This window comes from Crocodylus porosus, unplaced genomic scaffold (assembly GCF_001723895.1).
Source record: "Crocodylus porosus isolate Cpor-Errol unplaced genomic scaffold, CroPor_comp1, whole genome shotgun sequence".
In the NCBI taxonomy this organism is placed as follows: Eukaryota; Metazoa; Chordata; order Crocodylia; family Crocodylidae; genus Crocodylus; species Crocodylus porosus.
Window position 1 is genome coordinate 35,699,726 of NW_017728886.1, and position 21,178 is coordinate 35,720,903.

At 46.7% G+C, this 21,178-nt stretch overlaps 1 protein-coding gene across 1 annotated transcript in view; it reads right to left on the bottom strand.

Moving 5' to 3' along the window:
- LOC109306608 (macrophage mannose receptor 1-like) overlaps window positions 1-21,178 on the bottom strand; it is a 105,700-nt gene that overhangs the window by 14,190 nt on the left and 70,332 nt on the right. Inside the window, exons 19-24 of the mRNA XM_019530145.1 lie at window positions 19,893-20,029; window positions 18,178-18,292; window positions 16,627-16,799; window positions 15,956-16,046; window positions 8,610-8,842; window positions 6,397-6,562 (exon numbers count right to left, since the gene is read on the bottom strand). Coding sequence (XP_019385690.1) covers window positions 6,397-6,562; window positions 8,610-8,842; window positions 15,956-16,046; window positions 16,627-16,799; window positions 18,178-18,292; window positions 19,893-20,029 — 915 coding nt within the window. The remainder of the gene's footprint in view (window positions 1-6,396; window positions 6,563-8,609; window positions 8,843-15,955; window positions 16,047-16,626; window positions 16,800-18,177; window positions 18,293-19,892; window positions 20,030-21,178) is intronic.

The following is a 21,178-nucleotide window of genomic DNA, read 5'->3' on the forward strand; positions in this document are numbered from 1 at the left end:
AGAGACCTTGTTTTCTCTAGCGCCCCCTGGCATACCAAGGAATAATGGCCACAAGTTTTTGGAGAGTAGGTTTAGATTAGACATCCATAAGAACTGCTTCACAGTTAGGGCAGCAAGGATCTGGAACCAACTTCCAAGGGAAGTGGTGCTGGCTCCTACCCTGGGGGTCTTTAAGAAGAGGCTTGATACTTACCTGGCTGGAGTCATCTGAGCCCAGTTTTTCTCCTGCCCAGGCAGGGGGTCGGACTTGAAGATCTACAAGGTCCCTTCTGACCCTACTTCTATGAATCTATGATTCCTTTTACCAATTCTAAATATAACTCAATTGTGTGTGCAACTCTTGTTGGACTAATTACTGAGTTGCATACCTAGATTGAAGGATGTCTGTGGCCTGACAGATTAACATACAAGGTACCTTATATTAAAAAAGAAAGATATTTAGTAGCTCACACCAGCAAGAATGCATAGTTCAAAGACTGCTAAAAGACTTTTTAAAGGTGTCATTAGACAGGATTCCCACCAACAGGTCTCAGCTTTCTAGTCAGACTGGTCAAAACGGCTTTGACTCTAGAATTACTGGCCTTCGCATAAACCCTTCTGCTGCATTCCACTCTGATTACTACTGTAACCCTCTCTGAGAATCTTCAGAATTAGCTTCTGAAGGGATAAGCAGCATGAGATGAGATGGTCTTCATCTGTGGAGGAGATGGTCTTCATCTCTCTTCTAAAGGTAGTAGTTTGCTCTCTTACAGGTTGGATGATCTCCTCTGAGGGACTTTAAACTAGGCTCGTCAGGGGATGAGGAAGCAGAGGATAAGGAGAACCTAGGATCAGTGAGCCCCAAGAAATGCACTGGATCAATCCAGTTAAGCACTAAGGTCATCACTAAGGGGCCTGATATACATTAGGACAGGGGGATACCAATGGCACCCACTGGGGGGTTTAAATGTCTCTAACGCTAGGGGCATGGAGAACAAGCAGGAGGAACTTGCACTCCTGCTTGCAAGCAACAACTTCAACTTGGTTGGACTAACAGAAACCTGGTGGGACCCTACTCACAATTGGGCAGTAGGCATTGAGGGTTACAGGTTGTACAGATGAGATAGGGTGGGGGGAAAAATCAGGGTGGGTGTTGCTTTCTATGTTATGGAACAATATACATCTTCTATCATCAAGATGGGATCAGAGGAGGGCCAAACTGAGGTACTGTGGGTCAGGATACAAAGTGGGGGGGGAAAGGGACTTGGTACTGGGGTCTACTATAGACTGCCACAACATGAAGATGAGCTAGACCTGGAATTCTCCAGATAGCTCTCAGAGGCTGTACAGTCGAGATATATGGTTGTCATGGGTGACCTAAACTACCATGACATCTGCTGGGAGGAGCAATCAGCCAAATCTAACCATTCACATAGGTTATTAATCTGCATACAGGACCTCCACCTAACACAGGAAGTATACAATTCCACTAGGGGAAATGCCTTGCTGGACTTGGTGTTACCTACAGGGGATGACCTGGTGGGGAATCTGCAGGTACAACGTAACCTAGGATATAGTGACCACTGATTGATTGAATTCACTATCTGTCAAAGAGTAGGTAAACTAACCAGCAGGGCTGAAGTGCTAGACTTCAGAAAGTCTAACTTCAGTGTTCTCAGGAGATTAGTTAGTGACACATTAAAGCTCAAGAGCATTGGTGAAATGGGGATCCAGGAAGGGGGGTTGTTCCTCAAGGGAGTGATCCTATAGGTGAAGGAGACAATCCCATCACGCATAAAAGGGGGAAAAGGGGCCAAGATGCCCTCTTGGCTGAACAGGTAAGTCCAGGAAAACCTAAGGGCAAAGAAAGAGGTATACAGCCAGGGGAAACATGGGGTAGCTACAAAGGAGGAGCATACCTCCCTGCTCGCATTTGCAGGGAATCAGTTAGGAAGGCCAAATCAGGATTAGAACTCAGGTTGGCAACAAAAATTAAGGACAACAGAAAGTTTTCTTCAGGTATATGGGGAGCAAAAGGAAGGCACTGGATTGAATAAGACCTCTACATGGCAAACTAGGCCAATTGGTGACAGACGGGGGTCAAAGCTGAGCTTTTCAATGAACTCTTTGCACCTGTATTCCTAGACACAGACCAAGATACATCTCCCAGTTGAATCATAGATAGATATAGGAGGGACACCAGCCCACCAACTGTTAGCGCAGATTTAATGAAGAGGCATTTGGAGGGGCTGGATGTCTCCAAATCAGTGGGCCTGGATAAAATTCATCTAAAGGTGCTAAAGAAATTGGCCAGTGTCATATCAAAGCTGCTGGCGTGGCTGTTAGAGCACTCGTGGTACTTCAGTCAGGTCCCAGAGGACTGGAAAAGGGCCAATGTGGTCCCTATTTTCAAGACGGGGAGGAGGGAGGAACTGGGAAAATATAGGTCAGTTAGTCTTACCTCTATTCTTGGGAAAACTCTGGAAAAAATTATTAAGGATTATGCTTGACTAACTTTGTTTCTTTTCATGACCAGGTCACAAAATGTTTAAACACCGGAGTCAAGGTAGATGACATCTACCTGGACTTGAAGAAGGCATTCAATACAGTATCTCATTCTGCTCTTGTAAATAAACTGACAGGCTTGGATGTAGATGATTACATGGTCAGGTGGGTGGCAAATTGGCTTGGGGTCACACCCAGAGAGTGGTGGTGGATGGGCCGATATTGACCTGGAAAGATGTGGGTAGTGGAGTCTCGCATGACTCAGTCCTTGGACCGGTGCTATTTAATGTTTTCATCAGTGACTTGGACAAGAGCACAGAGAACACCCTGACCAAGTTTACAGGTGATACCAAATTATAGGGCAAATTTAAAACACCAGAGAAAGGGTGGGCAAAATATGGCCCACGGGCTGGATGTGGCCTGCGAGGCCAATCTATCCAGCCCACGGGGCCCCTAAAAATATTTAGAAAATGAAAATTTCTATGTCCTTGCTTCCTGTCAAAGGCAGTAGGACCCAGAGAAAGCCCTGGTGGGCTCCTTCAACAGCAGGGCCCACCTGGCCCCACCCCCCCGGCCAGAAGCCCCAGTAGGGGCTTCTAGTCTGGAACCATGTGCCTGCCCTCATGTGGGAAGCTCAGGTAAATGGGAGGGGAAGGGCAGGGGATGAGCTGGTGCTGAGAAAGGGGAAAAGTGGACCCTCCCCCACCCTGTGGCTGGCACTCACTGCTGCAGCCACTCCAGGCCACGTGGGGCTGTCCTGAGCAGGCACAGGCAGCCCCATGCAGGCTGCAAGTGGCTGCAGCACGGGCTGCCGGTAACAGGGCGGGCAAGGGGCTGCTTTTCCTCTGCACTCTGTACCAGCTTGTAACCTGCCCCCGCCACCAGCCTGGACCCCGTGCTGGCTCTGGGCTTGCCCATCAGGGCTGCGCCATGGCAGCAGCAGCTGCAGCTCCCACCACTTGCCTCACCAGGCAGTGTTTGCTGCTGCTGCCCAGAGCCCAAGCTCTGGGCAGGCAGCAGCAGCAAACACTGCCCAGTGCGGCAAGCGGGGGGGCCACAGCTGCTCCTGCAGCAGCACAGCCCTGATGGGCAATCCCGGAGCCAGCACAGGGTCCAGGCTGGCAGTGGGAGTGGGTTACAAGCTGGTGTTCAGCATGATGGGGGGAGGAAGACGGCCTCTCCCCTGCCGGTGGCTGGCACTCCACGCTGCAGGCACTCACAGCCCACATGGGGCTGCCTGTGTTTGCTCAGGACAGCCCTGTGTGGGCTGCGAGCAGCTGCAGCAGGGAGCACTGGCCATGGGGCGGGTGAGGGGCAGCTTCCCTCCCCCAAGCTCAATACCAGCTCCTTCCCTGCCAGCAAGCAGGGGGTCAGGGCTGTGCGCTGCTCCCTGCCTGTACCACAGGGATGAGGAGGCATTGGGAGTGAGCAGGTGCATGGGGCCCGTACCCATGTCCTGGGGCCAGTGCCAGCAGACTCCAGAGCATGGTGACAGGAGTACAGGGTCCCAGCTGGCAGGGGCTCTATGGAGCCAGGCCAGCTCCCCCCTCTCCCTGCTGGTGCAGCCCAGCCTGGCTCCACAGACCCCCTGCCAGCCTGCACCCTGCTCCGGGCCCCGCCAGTGCTGGCCCTGGAACATTGGTCCCAAGATGGTGACCAGGGGGCACCTGTCCAGGGGCGGGGCTACCCATATGGCCCTCAATAGCTTCCAACAACTTGGTAAGCAGCCCTCCACCTAAAATAATTGCCCACTCCTGAACCAGAGAGAAGGGAATGGATTCAGGTGGGCAGATTGAAAAAATGGGCAGAATGAAATAGGATGCAGTTCAACAAAGACAAATGCAAAGTGCTGCACCTGGGCAAAAAGAACCACCAACACACTTACAGCCTGGGAGATGACCTTCTCAGAAGCACAGCAGCTGAAAGGGATCTTGGAGTCATAGCTGACTCCAAGACGAACATGAGCCATCAACGTGATGCAGTGATCAACAAGGCTAACTGCACTTTATCAAGCATTAGCAGATCGTGTGAGAGAGAAAGGGTTACAGGGCTCAAAAGTACAAGGGCTAAACAAAGGGTCAGTGGCCCCAGCCCCAAAGCGCCCGGCAGAAACCCCCCTTACCCAGGCGTTTCTGGAGGGGAGGGGCTGGTATAAAGAAAAGTGCGGAACAGACAAAGGGGGAGGGCGCAGAACCGGAAGGAGGAGCACCGAGCCAGCGCGTGCTGCAGGGACTATCCAGAGCAACGTGGAGAGCCGGTAGGAGACTCCTGCAGAGAGCAAGCTCCCCAGAAGGAACGTAGTGTGACGACTGCTGACCCAGGCTGCTTACAACTGCTTGTTACCATGCCGGCAGAGCCCGGCAGAGTTTTTTTACCGTAAAGTCCCTAATAGAGGGGCACTATAGAATTGCGGTACCATAAAGTCCCTAAAAGTGGCGCAAGACAAAATGGTGTCACAAATGCACCTAATGGGATGAGCGGAATCGTGACAACCTCAATAAGAGGCTCAGGAAGAGCCACCCAAGCATGGATAGGGAACAAAAAGAGGGACTGACCTCACGAAAGTCAATTTTGCTTTTCGCTCAGTTAAAAGAAGCTGGAACCATAACTCCAGCCAGGAGTGCCTGGTTTTGTTTTTTGTTTTTTCTTTTGTTTTCTTCTGCTTGGGATGGAAGTCACACTGCAGGACCAAGCGGCTGATCAGAACCCAGTGGAATGGGCGAGGGTGTAGGGGTGGCAGAGCCCTCAGGAATGTAGGACCTTTGCAGGATGACTGGGACTACACATCCAAGTACTGAACCAACTCCTTTAACACCAAGTCGTGGCAGGAGAAACGTGGGTGTGTAGATCTCCAATTAGAAATGGTTTCACAATAGTCGGCCAGCAGGTGGGGTCCTACAGGTTTGCAAGTAAAGGAGATGCTTGACACAGATGCATGATGAACAGGTCCAGGGAGGTGATGCTTCCCCTCTACACAGGACTGGTCAGACTGCAGTTGGAGTACTGCATCCAGTTTTGGGCACCGCACTTCAAGAAGGATGCAAAGACTCCTGAGGAGGTTCAGGAGGAGGGCCACTCATACGGTCAGAGGCCTGCAGGCAAAGCCATACAAGGAGAAACTGAGGGACCTAGCTCTCTACAACTTTTGCAAGAGAAGGCTGAGAGGTGATCTTATGGCTGCCTATAAATTCATCAGGGAATAGGAAATGCTGTATTTACTAGGGCACCCCCTGGAGTAACTAGGAACATTGGCCACAAAGTGATGGAGAGCAGATTTAGGTTGGACATTAGAAAGAACTACTTCACAGTAAGGGTTCCCAGAATCTTGAATGGGTTTCCAAGGGAGATGATGCTCTTCCCTACCTTGGGAGTCTTCAAGAGGAGACTGAACAAGCACCTAGCTGGGATCATCTGACCCCAGTGCTCTTTCTGCAGGGGGTTGGACTTGATGACCTACTGAGGTCCCTTACGACCCTAACATCAATGAATCTGTGAGTTCTGAGTGCCAATCTACACTACATCGAAACCAAATGCAATACATACATTATTTTTTTTTAAAAATGGAAAATATCTCTAAGAAGGAAAAGGGCACATACTTAGCTGGTGTGAACAGGCATACTTGTATGGAAGTCAATAGATCTATTCCCATTTTCACCAACTGAGACTTTAACATGCCAAAGTCTTTAAATCCATATACTAGGCAACAGTAGAATCCCACACTCCAAAAGAATCATAGAATCATAAAACCATAGAAAGTTAGGTTGGAAGGTGGAGGCTATTCTTCAAGGACTTTCCTCTGAAGCTTTGTATACTAGCCAGTAAGAGAAACAGAATATTGGACTAAAGAGATTACTGATGTGAACTCCTATGATAATTACTGCATTCTTAAAATTGTTACATTTATTTGCTTACCATCTGACCGTTTGCAAACTGAAGAGAAGTTTTTATTACAGGATGCTGTGTTCCAGTACCCATTTATGTCTACATAGACACAGGCTCTTTTAGTCTTTGGCTGTCCTCTTGCCCACTGAGAATACTTGATTAACCAGTTATCAGTCCATTGGTAATATGTGGACATCTGAAAATATAATTAAATTTAGCTACTATGATTTGTACCACAAAATAACTGAAACTTAATTTTAATTACACTTATTTAAGCTTTTTAATCATACAAGCTATGTTTATTTCTCCTTTTAAATCTTACTTCTCTTTATGAATTTCTGGGACACATGAAGAGAAAATTTTATCTGAAAGAACTTATTCATTCCTGTAAGGGGGCACTATAGATATAAACAATATTCAGACTGTGTTGAATGATGGAAGTTCTTCCCCGGAGGGCAGATCCAGAGTTGGCATGGTGGTGTGGTCATATCCAGAATTAACTGGGAAGCTCATTCCTAGTATTATCACCTGTTTACATGCCCTTTTGTTGCCTAAATATGAGCTATTATTTATTAACATGGAGTTCTTTTGTTTGCTGATGTAAACCCTCTTAACACATGGTAAAAACCATAGATGATTAAATGTCAAGTCAGTTCCAAAATATCGTGCCAAGGAACAGTTCTTCCTGATCCATTTTACCTAATCTGAATTTTTATTTTATTTAAAAATCTAGATTATTATGTTGATTAATTTGGACAGTATTACTTGGTACTCAACAGCTTAACATTAACATATAAAATATCCCTCTCCCACCTGCAATAAGCTCAATGGTAAGTGACCATATAATGGACAGTTAGACTTTTAAAACTGCTATGTACATCCCAGTTCATGGTTCCTAGTCACACTTGCATTTCCGCACAGTTTCTATAGCTCTCTTTCTTCCTTCACTGCTTCTCGACAGGTACATTTACATAAGATGGTTTACTGCAAAGTAGTATAGTTTACTGCACAGTAAGCATGTGCATCTACACATGCACATGTTTACTGCTGCAAACCTCACTAATCGTGAGTAAATATGCTACCTGCAAATGAAAGTAGCACATTTACTTTTGATTAGTAATGGCATAGTATCGTTTGTATAGATGCCTGACCAGGAAGAAATATGCTTCTAGTCAGCTGGCCATCAAGGGGCAGGAGATTTCTCCCTGTCCCCAGGAGTTGCCTACTGCTGCGACAGGTTCCACAGGCAGGGACTATGCCCCACTGCCACAGCAGCATGGAGCTCCAAGCCCCAAGCTCTGAGATCACAACTGGGCAGCAGGGACTGGAATATTCTTATCTCCTACCCCTCGTTTCATCACTGAGATTGGGTAGTGGGGGGCCTGGGAGACCCTTATCTCCTAGCACCAGCTCCCCAACCTGTTCCCTGCCCATTTCTGTGTTCATGTAGCTGAGCAGGGAACAGGCTCCCCATCCTCCACCCCAGAATGGAGTGGGGGCTGAGAATTGTCCTTGTCAGAGGTAGGTCCCAGCCTCATGGTGATCGAGGCACGGGGCTTGGAAAGAGCTGCAGGGTAGTGTGGGTCCCAGACCCCTACCCCATCTGCCAGTGGGGCAGCTAGCAGTGAGCTAGCTGCTAACTGCCCCACTGGCAGATTGGGGCAGGGACCTGGGACCTTCACCTGTTTCCAAATCCCCTGCCCCTGATCGGGGACCCAGGTCCAGAAACTCCTTGCTGCTGTGGCAGGGGAACATTGCCTCCGCCCCAGCAGCAGGCAGTCCCTTGGGACAGAGTGTAATTCCCAGCCAAGAGACAGCTGTCTCCTGGCCTCGTGCTCCCTGCCAGCCCCTAGAGCTCCACTGGTGGCAGCAGTGGCCCACTACAGAGCCCCAGGATGTGAGAGTATTTAGCTGCCATTAGCTAGAAATCTGCTTCCCCTTCCCTGCATTTGTAGATACCTGCCCAGGAGAGTTTACTCATGAGTACATTTATCCCTGATCAAGCACATGTGTTGATGGGTACACCATGACCTTCTCTGTGGGTCCTCATATCCAATTTATGTGCTTGCTATAGAACTGTAATAGGAATACTCAAATACCATTCATGCTCCTTGTGATTTCATTCAGAATACCGCTTTTACAGCACACCTTCCTAATGAAAGCAACTGACATTTATATATAGAAAATGCAAGTGTATTTTGATATTTATCATAATCAGTCTTATATGTATTCATTGTTCTTACCACCTCACTGTTAAGACCAATCCATACAGGTTCTCCATACTTGAGTATCTGTAGCCATAGGAATGACTGACTATAAGCATCTAAAATGCTAGCAAGTTCTGAAGATTTGTTCTTGCAGTTTTTTCTTGCCTCTTCCCATGTCATCTTGGACTGGATTATTGAATAACTACTGCCACCAAAATGGGTAAAATCAGAGGCTGGAACTGTTGTTGAGGAAAGAAGTAATTTAGGATCTGAAATGATTGGAGGGGAAACTGGGTGAATGAATTTATACTGTACCTCTGACCTTTAATTTCTACATTATTGCAAAACTGAAGTGGTACTATACAAACAATCCATGACAAAACATCACTTAAAATGCATTAAATATGATTACTAATTTGCAAATGCAGAAAACACAAAATATGCTCCTGGATCTACTATAGTGAATGGTAACTTTGCCAGTAACTTCAATTGTACAATGATTTGTAAATTATGTACTGAATGTGGCTGCATGACAGTGGATTGATACATCTGCTCTTTAAATCAAGTTATCTGAGTTATTTACATCCCTCTTAGACAGTAAATGAAGATGTATTTAATACTATTAAGCTAATATTTGGAGGATGTTTACATGTGGTATATATACCCACATAACAACTTAAGAGTGTTTGAAAATGCTGTTCAAAAACTCCCTAAAGGTTCATTCAGGCTACAATTGTTTGATTTTAGTCCTGTGGGTTGACATATGGTAAAGAATATACATTTGTAGCATGGATCAAACTTTGCAAAATCTAAGGATGAGAAATTCAAAATCAGTAGCATAACTTGGAGTAGATGACAAGGGTACCAGTCCCAGGTCCTTCCTTAAAGGAGTGTAAGAACAGCAGCTGCCACCACCTTTGCCCAGGCTGCAAAACCTGGTTATTAATCCTCTGCCTAAAATTAGCAACAACTGGTAATCTCCAGGCAAGAGAAGTAGTATCTTTGTTGAAAATATACACCCCCACTTTTGATAAAGAGATCACTAAAACTCAGCTAAACTCCTAAAAGAGACAAGAAGTGGCAAGTTTATACCTCAGTATAGCTAGGCCAAGTCAATACTGTATACATACTTCTGGTTTGCTTTGCTCATTTACCTCTTAATAAGAACTACACAACCTTGTTGGAATTGCAACAAGGATTTTACAGTGAATCTTACTGGATTTTACCATCTACTTGCTGGAAGATGACAATGATGAGGAAGAAGATGAAGATGACAGAAAACAAAATGATAATGACAACAAAATGATGCAGATGAAAAATCAGCTTTTTGGCAGCACAGACACAGCAAATGATTTAATAATTCAATAGATGCCTAAAAACCAAAAAGGAGGTATACACCAGCATTGTGTGAGCAAGGTAGCGAAGGGAATCTAGTTGCAACATGGATGGATATAGCTAGTTTGGGTGCAAAATTGTGTTAATTTCTGGCCTCTGCATCACAAAAAGGATATAGTAGAATGAGAGAAGGTAGAAAGAAAGGAAACAAAATGATGAGGGTAATAGCTGCTGTCATATCAAGAACCACTAAAATGTTTGGGAAGGAGAAGGTTGAGGAAAGATATGATAGTGGTCTATTGCATCATGAAGAGTGTGGACAAAGTCCTTCGCAAACTGTTATTCACAGTCCCAGAACACTAGAATTAATGAAAATCACAGGAGACAGGCTTAAAACAAATAAGAGAAATTATTTTTTTACACAGGAAATATTTAACCTGTGCAACTCATAGCTGCAGAAAGTCATAGAGTCATAGAGGCAGAAAGTATAGCCTAGTTCAAAAACTGACTAGACAAAACTGTAGATAAAAAGTTAGTAATAACTAGACCTGTGTGAATAGGGAAGTATTCAATTTGGATTTGGATTTGGATTCAGATTCAGCAGACAGTGATTTGGTTCAGAGATAACTGTCCTGAACAGATTCAGCCAAATCAGCTTTGGAAGATTCAGCACTGATTTGGAGAGATGCGGTGATCCAAATCCTCAAATCTCTCTGAATCAGCTGGGGAGAGGCAGGCACAGCTGGGCAGCTCCTCTGGCTGTGCCTGCCTCTTCCCAGGCAGCGGGAGCCATGGGAGAAGCTCCCATGGCTTCCCTGTCCAGCTCCATCCCTCAGCTGGCCCCAGCCTAGTCCCAGCACTTAAAAAAAAAAAAAAAAAAAAAAAAAAAAAAAAAAGCCCCACACTCACTGGCTGTAGGAACAGCGATTAGGGCCTCTGGGCACTCATGGCAGATCCTCCCCATGCAGTGAGGTGTAGTTGGGGCAGCAGGGATTCCCCCCACTCTCCTGGCACCCACACAGCAGCTGCCCCATGGCACAGGTGCAGCGTAGCTCAGCAGGGCATAGCTTACTGTCTGGGAGCTGGGGCCACTGGGGCTGAGTGCTGTTGGGTTCTGGCTGACAGTTGCAGCCACCCCGGCTCCCAGACAGTGTGCAGTGCCTTGCTGAGCCACATTGCACTCATGCCATGGGGCAGCTGCCACATGGATGCCAAGCAGGGGGGGTGATCCTCACTCCCCCCCACTGCCCTGCGCTTCGTGGGGGGGCTCTGCAATGAGTCCTCAGAGGCCCCAATCACTGCTGCCAGAGTTGGTGAGTGTGAGGCTTTTTTCTTTTTTTTTTTTAAGTGCCGGGAGGCTGAGCCAGGCAAGGGATGGAGCTGGGCGGGGAAGCCATGGAGGTTTCTTCCAAAGGTCCTCTGGCTGTGCCTGCCTCTGCCCCAGTTGTGGGGGCTATGACCTGCTGTTGCTTGCTCAGCCAGTGCAGTGGTGGGGGGGAGGAGTGTGATGCAGGCGCCGCTTGCTCTGGGTGGCAGTAGGGCATAGCCCCCACTCCTAGTGCTGCCATGCCCACATCAGCACTGGGGGTGGGGGGTCTGCCCTGCCACTGCTTGCCAGCCAGCACACAGGGTGCAGATGCAGGTGAAGCAGTGCCTGGAGTGGGGGCTATGCCTTGCTGCCACTTGCCCCTTCTGCCTGGAGCAAGCCACGCCTGCATCCTGCCCCCACCCCAATCCTGACTGGGCATGTGGCAGCAGGGCAGAGTCCCAACTCTCAGCACTACCGTGCCTGCATCCTGCACCCCCTTCCTCCCTCCCTGAGTAACAGGTCCCCCTACCCAGGCCAGGCAGCTTGTCCCACCCAAGCCAGAAGCCAAGAGGAGCCAAGAGAAGGCTGACCCAAAGGCCTTGGTATGACCTCAGATGAGGAGTGCATAAATTAAAAGATGCTGGGAGAAGTGCAGCCAGAACATCAAGAGGAGGTTCCTGAAAAGTAAGTGGATGAGCTACAGCCTGGTGCACTCAAGTTGACATGCACCAGGGTCTCCCTCTGCTGACAGAGAAGCAGGTGTCAGGGCAGTCTGTGATGCATACCAGATACACATCCATGAAGAGAGCTCCATGCAAAAGCCACCAATCTAGGTCCCTGGTGGTTTGTAAGATTACAGTGGAATACAGGCTGGTCCACTGGGGATCCTTGCCCTTAGCAAAGGTGTCCCACCGCTTGGTGTCTGGGTGGGACACAAGGACAGGATGGTGGAGCAGGTGGAGGAAAAGTATATAGAGATGGCAGTAATGGACATTTCAGAAGTAGACCAGCTTGATGTCTCCCAGCCTTCTGAGGTGGTGTCATATGGACTCTCAAAGCAGGGGCTCCATGACAAGTTGCAGAAGGCTGGAGGATATGGGCAGGTGGGGACTGCCTTTGTGTAGGGCCTCCTGGATGTAGGAAAGGGAAAAGGAAGTTGTGTACCTGGCTGCAGATGCAGACCAGACTCTGTCCCCGCCCCATGCAAGGAGAAGCACAGTATACTTGCAGAGATGCAGTCAAGTCCAGGCCTAAACTTGTGCTATGTTTTCCATAGGTCCTAGATGGTGAGGAGCACATCATCAACATATGTCAAGAGGACCACAATTATGGGTGGCTTCTGAGCACCAGACTTGTGGTCTGCTTGTGAAGGAGACAGAAGAAGAACTCAAAGATGGTGGCATAGAGCTGGCTCAACAGCAGGCAGCCTTGACGCACTCCCTGCCATAAGGGGATAGGCTACATCAGCATCCAGTTGATCCAGTAGAGCTTGACCATGCACTCTACAGAAGTGTACAGCACCTAGAGAAACTGTAAAAAGCAGGGACTAAAGTCAGATGCTCTCAGAGTACCTGTCAGGTATTCATAATTCACCCGTAAAATGCTTTCTCCTACTCAAGGGACAGGAGGTCAAATGAGAGGCTATGACAGATACCTGTGGCCTGAGTTGGGGAAGAAAGGTGGGATGGAGTTTAGGACCACTCTGTCCCCAGTTCTCTTATAGGCTCAAGAGGGATGTGAACACCCTCACTGAGAGCCCTTTCCCCACTGCACACAATGATGGGGAGTGTACACAGTGATGGGGCAGTGGCCTCTGTGGCAAGGAAAAATACTCCTTTGATGAGGACTTTCTCCCCCACAGTGCAGCTCCACCAGGCTGCAAATGCCCAAACTGTGCCCCCTTGCCAGCCTCCTCACCAGCCCCCTGCCTGTCAGCTATGAGTGGTGGGTGGCAGGAATAGATCCCACTCTGCCCCCTCCCCTCCCCGGCTAGGATCTCCACAGTGTAGGGAGGAGGTCCTTGAAGCTGACAGGTGGGGGCTTGGGCAATTGTAGCAGTGGAGCAGCACTGTGAGGAAGAAAGCCCCTGCCTTAGGGGCTTCCCCCCTGCCCCATATCCCCTGTGCAGACACAGCTGAGGGGCCAGGGCAAGGGTCCATTCCACCCACTCCCCACAGCTGACAGGTGGAGGGCTGACAAAAGGGCAGGGCTGGAGTGTTTGCAGCCTGGTGGAGCTGCAAAAGCCACCTAGGGGGATTTCCCCAACACCCCTCTGCACACTCCAGCTGGGGGGCCAGGGCAGGGGTCCTTCCTCCCCCACTTCCCCACAGCTGACAGGGAAGGGGGATGGTGATGAGGTGGAGCTGTTTTGCAGAGGAAAAGCCTCCACCTTGGAGGCTTTCCCCCCACCCCCTGTGCAGACCCTAGCTGGGAGGCCAGGGCTACAGTGGCAGTCCATTGCTCGCACTACCTGACCCCTGTGGCTGAGAAGCTGGAGAAGGAGCCAGGAAAGCAGAGCCACCTCTGGGGTCCTCTGATCACTTACACCAGTTTACGTGCAATGTCTGTCCCTAGCCCTTATATTCTTTTGCTATCCTGCTGGAATATCACCATTGGGAACAATGCATTTCACCAAATTTAAAACAAATACAGAAGCAGACAATTTTACAGATAAGGAATTTGTTTCTGTTTATTTATTTTTTTATTATCTTATAAGCTTCTTATGCTTAGTAGGACTGTGCAAAATTTCAAAGGGTGTTTCATTTTGAAGCTGTTTCAATGCATTTTGAGCTCAAAACAGTTAAATCAAAATGAAATAAACGGTTTCAAACAGCTTTGAAATGAAGTGAGGGCACCTGAACTGTTTCACAAGTTTTGAAATGTTTTGAGTTTTGAAGCAGCCCAGTGGTGGGAGGCAGGGGAGAGCCTGGGCTGTGCTCCAAGCAGCTCTGCCAGCCCCACAGAGCGGGAGGTAGTGGCAGAGCCAGTGGTGGAGCCACTCAGAGCACAGCCCTGGCCAGTAGGTCTCCTGCACCTCCCACTGCCAGGCTCAGGTGTGTGGGGCTGCAGAGCCTCCCAACACTGGTCTGTGCTCACCAGGGCTGTGCTCCAAGTGGCTCCACCAGCCCCATGGAGATGATCCTGGCAGTGGCAGGGAGGAGGGAGCAACTGGCCACAGCTGCAGTCAGAGCCAGGGCTGCTCTCCTAGTGGCTCTGCCACTGGCTCTCCCCCATCTCCTGCCACCAGGCTCAGCTCCGTGGAGCTGCGGAGCCTCCAGCCACTGGGCTGTGCTCACCAGGGCTGCGCTTGGAGCCAGGGCTGTGCTCCAAGTGGCTCCTCCAGCCCCATGGAGCTCAGCCAGGTGAAAGGAGTTGGTGGAAAGCCAGTGGCAGAGCTGCTTGGAGAGCAGCCCTTGCTCCGAGTGCAGCCCTGGCCAGTGGCTCTCCCTGCAGGGCTGGTACAGCTGCTCAGTGTGCAGTTCTGTGGTGGGAGGTGGGTGAGAGCCAGGGCTGCACTCAGAGTGGCTCTGCCAGCCCCACAGAGCTCAACCCAGCAGCAGAAGAGCCAGTGGTGCAGCCCAGTGGCAGGAGACTCCGAAGCCCCACAGAGCTAAGCCTATTGGCGGAAGGCCGCAGGAGGCAGCAGAGAGCCAGTGGCAAAGTCACTTGGAGTGCAGCCCTGGCCAGTGGCTCTTCACTGCATCCCACCACCAGGCTCAGTTCTGTGGGGCTGCAGAGCCGCCAGCCACCAAGCTGTGCTTGCCAGGGCTGCACTTAGAGCCAGGGCTGTGCTCCAAGCAGCTCTGCCAGCCCCACGGAACTCAACATGTCCTGCCAGCACTGCCAGACTCTTGCCGGGGTGCGGGCCCCAGACATGCACGCGGATGACAGCAGGCTGCTGTTGCCGCCAAGTGAATTAGTTTTGCTCTCAGCACCTTGACAGCAAAAATCCCTGCACTTATCTCCTTAAAACTTGGCAGGCATCTGGAAGGGGCTGCAATCCCTGCAATTTTCATCCAAATCAAGCAAGAAATGACAAAATTATAGGCATTTTCATGATTCCCCAATATAGGCTATGGACAAGATGTCGAAACAGTTTCGACAAAATGAAACGGAACAATGCTTTGAAACGAAAATAAAATGATGAAATGAAACACTGTCCCTTCAAAACAGCAAAATGCAAGTCGAAATGAAACAGTGCTGTTTCGCATAGCCCTAATTCCTTAGTTATCTTTTGGTGACAAGTCTTACATTCAGTACAACAAATTAAAAAATTAACTACTTATTCCCTCCGCCAACATGCAATAAGACTTCACAGTTGACTGTATTTATACAGTGCATTCTTGCATTATGTGAACCATAATACTTGGAGAGGTACTTTGGAGAAATTCTTGAGGCCTGAAAGATTCAGAATGCCTCCCAGTGGGCAAGTCTACGTGAGATATTTACCACAGTTGTATAATTAGCCACACAGTAAACATTTCAGTAATAAACTGCGGAATGTATTGCTCCAGAGTTAATTCTCCCGGACACATGTTTAAATGGCATGCCCGGAAGCAATAAACTCCAGAGCAATAAGGTCTGCAGTAATAGCACATGTAGATGTGCCCCATGGGGAGTATGTTACCTGTAAAAACCCAGATTTAAATCCAGAAGCAAAACTAAAAAGGTCATTTGAATTTGTAATTGTTTCTTTTAACTTACTCATAACTTAGAGAGTTATTACAATAGAACTTACCTGAATTAATCTGACATATATAGCCTTTGGCTTCTGTGCAGTCTTTATCTCTCCATTTTCCATTTCCCAATGCCATTATGACACAATTTTTCTAAAGGAAAAGATAATACATACCATATTTCCTCATATACCACACCCACTTTTCCCCCCAAATTTAGCCATCTAAAATTAGGTTGCATGTTTCAAGTGAGAAAGCTAATTTATGTGCTGGAATGGAGGCATAACTACACAGTAATGGCTGCTGGGGGCTCTGTTCCCTTCCTGGCCACATGTAGGGGGGCCAGAGCCCACTCTGCAGTGTCACTCAAACACTAAACTGGTAGCAGCTGTGACAGGGTTAAACCTCTAACTTCTGGTTGCGCAACAAGAGGAGGATGAGTGAGGTTGGCAAGTGGACTCTGACCCTGCTCCATTTAGCCAGCATTCAGGCATGACCCTGGACAATTTTTTTTCTTCATTTTACCTTCCCAAACCAAGGTGTCTGTCCTAAAGTTGTGGGGGCAGGAGGGGAGGAAGTGTGATATATAAGAAAGTATGGTAAATTCAGAACAAATGCAAACCTGAAGTGATACATTTAAAATGTATTACTCAAAACACTCATTTGATTACCATCTATTTGATTGCTAAAACTATCAATGGCTGTTTAAGAATGATTTGCAAGTAATATTTACCTCACTGTTGTCATGCTCATTATAAAAGTTTTTGTTTGAGGGTGCACCCAAGGCCCAGTTGGCATAAGAGATACTACTTCCATCTGTCCAAAGAAATGCCATCTCTAGATGCATATCATGCAGCCCAATCCAGACATCAGTCATAACTTCCTTTAAGTGGTAGAAGAGGAAGGCTGAAAGGAAATAACTTTTTCTTCAGAAAGCAAAGCTGAAAATGGTCTTTTCAAGGCAGAGGAAATTAATGTACACCCAGAACTGGGGCCTGAGTAAAAACACATTTCCTTCCACCCACCAGAATGCATGCAAAGACGTGTTTTATGGTTTGACTTAACCCATTGGTCAAATCACAAGGAATAGGTACTCAAACACTCCTCTAAATGAAACAAGCCATTTGACTTGTAAGAAGGATAACAAAAAGGAACACTTTGAGCATGTTAAAAGTAACATACCACAGTTCCTAATATTACCAAGGTCATATTACCAAACTTTCTTTTTCGATAATGCATTGAAAGTAGATCAGATAACGTTTTATGGGAAATGGCATTATTAGACCTGGTTAGTGGTTACATTATTTTTTAATTATTTTCATGATGAGTATTTACACTTCTTACGGTTAGCATAGTATTTTACAAACCTCTAATGATTTCTGTAAATATATTCATAATTGGAGCTGGTTGGAAATTTTCTAATGAAGCAAAATCTTGGGATACCAGCACACATCTGCAACAGCACTTCTATGGTCTTTTAAGCCTTTATTTTTTTATATCTCATTCTCTCCAGTTATACTCCCCCACCCCACACCTTCCCAATCTGTTTGTTATTCCTTCACAGTCATTCTCAGACTTGACAGTTCCTCTGACTATGAATAGATTATTTGAACTCAACATTATGGCTAGTTCCTTATATTTATATTCTTTAACAGAAAAATCACCCACTGCAATTTTCTCACCCTTCTCAGCAGTTTTAAACTAATGGTTCTGGTTAAAGTGGGGTCTAAGCTCTGAAGGCTGCTCATCTGGGGCTCTATCACAGTATCTAAGCTTCTGTAGGAGAAGACAGGAAGTGCTGCTATGGTGCTGTTGCTACTGTCCTGTCATCTAGTATTTTCTTTTGGAAGTACTAGCCCATACTATGGCGTGCATGCAGCACACAGTTATTATTAGACACTATGATACCACAGCAATGTGTTATAACAAGGGAGTATGTCACTATGGTGACATAGCTGTGGCATCATGAGTTTTGCCCGTGGATGCTACGTTGCCATAACACGTTGCTATAGCAACATAGTATCACCTGTATGTCCTGTATTCTTTAATTATGTGTTTAACCAGCTAGTCTGTGCATAGATTAAACGATTCCTTTTTAAAACATAATTACTATAATTTCAATTTGTCCAAAAATTTAATTAAATCCCACATTTCCAGGATTTCAGGGGGAAAAAGGACAGAATATTATGGTAACTGGATAAGTACACTTTTTGCCATAATTCATTTTCCTTTTGTAATAACTGGTTGATATTCCATCTTTCATGGCAGGGGGTAGATATTGTACCTTGTAGTTGTTTGTTTGGAATGGTAGCCAAGTTTCCCCCAAGTGTCACACAAGCTGTTCGTGCATCATGCCATGTCAGCTCCTCTGTTTTATTGGAACCAAATATTTTGAAACACTGAAAAAGAAAAGAATGAATTAGATATTCAAACCCAGTGCCTTGAATCTATAAATTATATATAGTATATAATATCCACTTGTAGCCAATAGCATATTTTAGATACACATGTGCATATATACTGTGGTGTCGATGCCTACATAGTCAGATGGGTCACAAATTGGCTGGAGGGCAGCACCCAGAGAGTGGTGGTGGACAGGTCATTTTCAATCTGGAGGGATGTGGGCAGTGGGGTCTTCCAGGGCTTGGTCCTGGGGCCTGCACTGTTCAATATCTTCATCAGCAATTTGGATGAAGGGGTGAAAAGCACCTTGTTCAAGTTCGCAGATAACACTAAGATGTGGGGGGAAGTGAGCACGCTAGAAGAGGGACAGGCTACAACTAGATCTAGACAGGTTACAGAGGTGGGCAGATGAGAATAGGATGGGTTTCAATATGGACAAGTGCAAGGTGCTGCACCTGAGGAAGAAGAACCAGCAGCATACCTACAGGCTGGGGAACTCCTTTCTTGTCAGCACAGAGGCAGAAAAGGATCCTGGTGTCACTATGGATTCCAAGATGAACATAGGCCACCAATGTGGGGACGCAGTCAGGAAGGCTAACTGCACTTTGTCATGCATCCATAGATGCATCTCGGGCAGGTCCAAGGAGGTGATCCTCCCCTTCTGTGCAACACTGGTCAGGCTGCAGCTGGAGTACTGCATCCATTTCTGGGCGCCGCACTTCAGGAGGGTTGTGGACTGCATAGAGAGGGCCAGAGGAGAGCCACTCGCATGATTAGGAGGCAGCAGGGCAGGCCCTACGAGGAGAGGCTATGGGACCTGAACCTGTTCAGCCTCCACAAGAGAAGGCTGAGAAAGGATCTGGTGGCTGCGTATAAACTTGCCAAGGGGGACCAGCAAGCAATGGGAGAGTCCCTGTTCCCCCAAGCAGTACCAGGGGTAACAAGGAACAACGGCCATAAGTTGACTAAGAGTAGATTCAGGCTAGATATCAGGAGGCACTACTTCACTGTCAGGGAGGCTAGGAGCTGGAACCAACTTCCAAGGGAAATGGTGCTCGCCCCTACCCTGGGGGTCTTCAAAAGGAGGCTAGACAGCCACCTAGCCAGGGAGTCAGACTTGATGATCTGCTTAGGTCCCTCCTGACCCTACTAAGTATGAAACATATATACCAACACAATACATGCTCGTGCATACATAAATGTGTGTGTGTGTGTGTGTGTGTGTGTGTGTGTAAGAGAACAGATGCTCAAAATTCAGTGCACAAAATTCAGTTTGAAATTGGCTGAAATAGGTTCAAGATAAACCTGGTTTAATGTAGTGTGTGTATATATAGAGATGTGTAGACGTGTGTGTGTGTGTGTGTGTACTGCTGCTGACTGCCTACTGAAAGAGCAATTCAAATTACAGTGACTTGGAAATTTTCTTCTTTAGAGATTTACCTAATAGCATCCCATAAGGCTCAGACAGCTAATTCGAATGTGCCTTTGGATAATTCCTGTCCAAATCCCTATTTCAATCCAAAAATATTTTCTTTGTCTTACTTTTTTCAATCCTGCTGCAAAATACAATTTACTGCAGACATATTTTTGCTGTACCTTATTATTAAACAAAAGCCAAGTTTCTGGACATCCTCCAGGTTTAAATAAAGGTGTATACGTTGATTTAATGGAACTATTGTGCCTTTCACAGATAAAAAAATTGAGTGCTCCACAATTTACATCACTCCAAAAACCTGAAAAGGAATTAATTATGGTAAGTATGCTAATATGTTACATTAGTATTTCTAACAATGATCTTTCATTTTCCATTTTTCTTTTAAAAAGCAGTTACATACTGTACGTGCATAATATGCATCTTTCTTCAGGTCAGTCCTCGCGTAAGTTACTGGAAAATTCATGCATTATATTTTTGAAGCATTATTTATCAAATGATGTATTTACTAATTTTTCTGCACAGCTAATTATTTGCCTAGCATCCACTGACAATGAACTCTAAAAATGAACCAAAAGACTAGCGGTCCACCAAACCTAGCAGCCTATTGGATAAGCATGTTAAGGCATAGCAGCTTCTACAGACAACAGCACAAAAGGAAGTGATGTGTCTGGCATTACATCCAGCCTCTTCTAATGCTCCAGCCCAAACTCAATACCTGTTTATTATAGCTGGATAAAATGGGGTGACCTCTTGTACAGATCTAGAGGATAAAAGTCATGCTTCCAGGACCATGGCAAAATCCTTTACTCATTACTCACCATGCAACAGAAATGAACAAGGAATAGAAAAAAAGGGGGCTGAAATAACACATACCATGTGTATCTATTAATTGTATTTTTATTACCTTACACATAGAACTCAAAGGGAAAATTTCAGGGATCTGGGTTGAAAAGAAATGGAGAGATGTTTGACAAGAATCTTTCAGTGGTATAAACAGATTTATCTTAATTACAGGCTTTAATGATAAAACAGGTTTATCTTCATTACAGGCTACAGTACAGTGTAGAGGTACCTGAGCTAGGTTTAAATGAGTTGCTTCAGGTACTGGAGGCTGTCTACGTATGGCAGCATGGAACTGTGTGCAAGCAATTTCAATCCATTTTTCAGCACATAGGGATTCCTTTGATTTCAGGTAGCCCTTGGTATCACTGCACTATACTGCAACCTGCAGTAGAGACATAACTTTAAATTTAATTAAACAGATTTTTTTTAAAGAAATGGGAGTCATATACTAGTGCTGGAAAATTTAGGATCACATTGGGTGCGTCCACACATGCAGACATATGCACTTGCAGTAGCTCAAATAGCCCACAGTCAAATGGGTCGCCAACTGGCTGGAGGCCCGCACCCAGAGGGTGGTAGTGGATGGGTCCTTCTCAACCTGGAA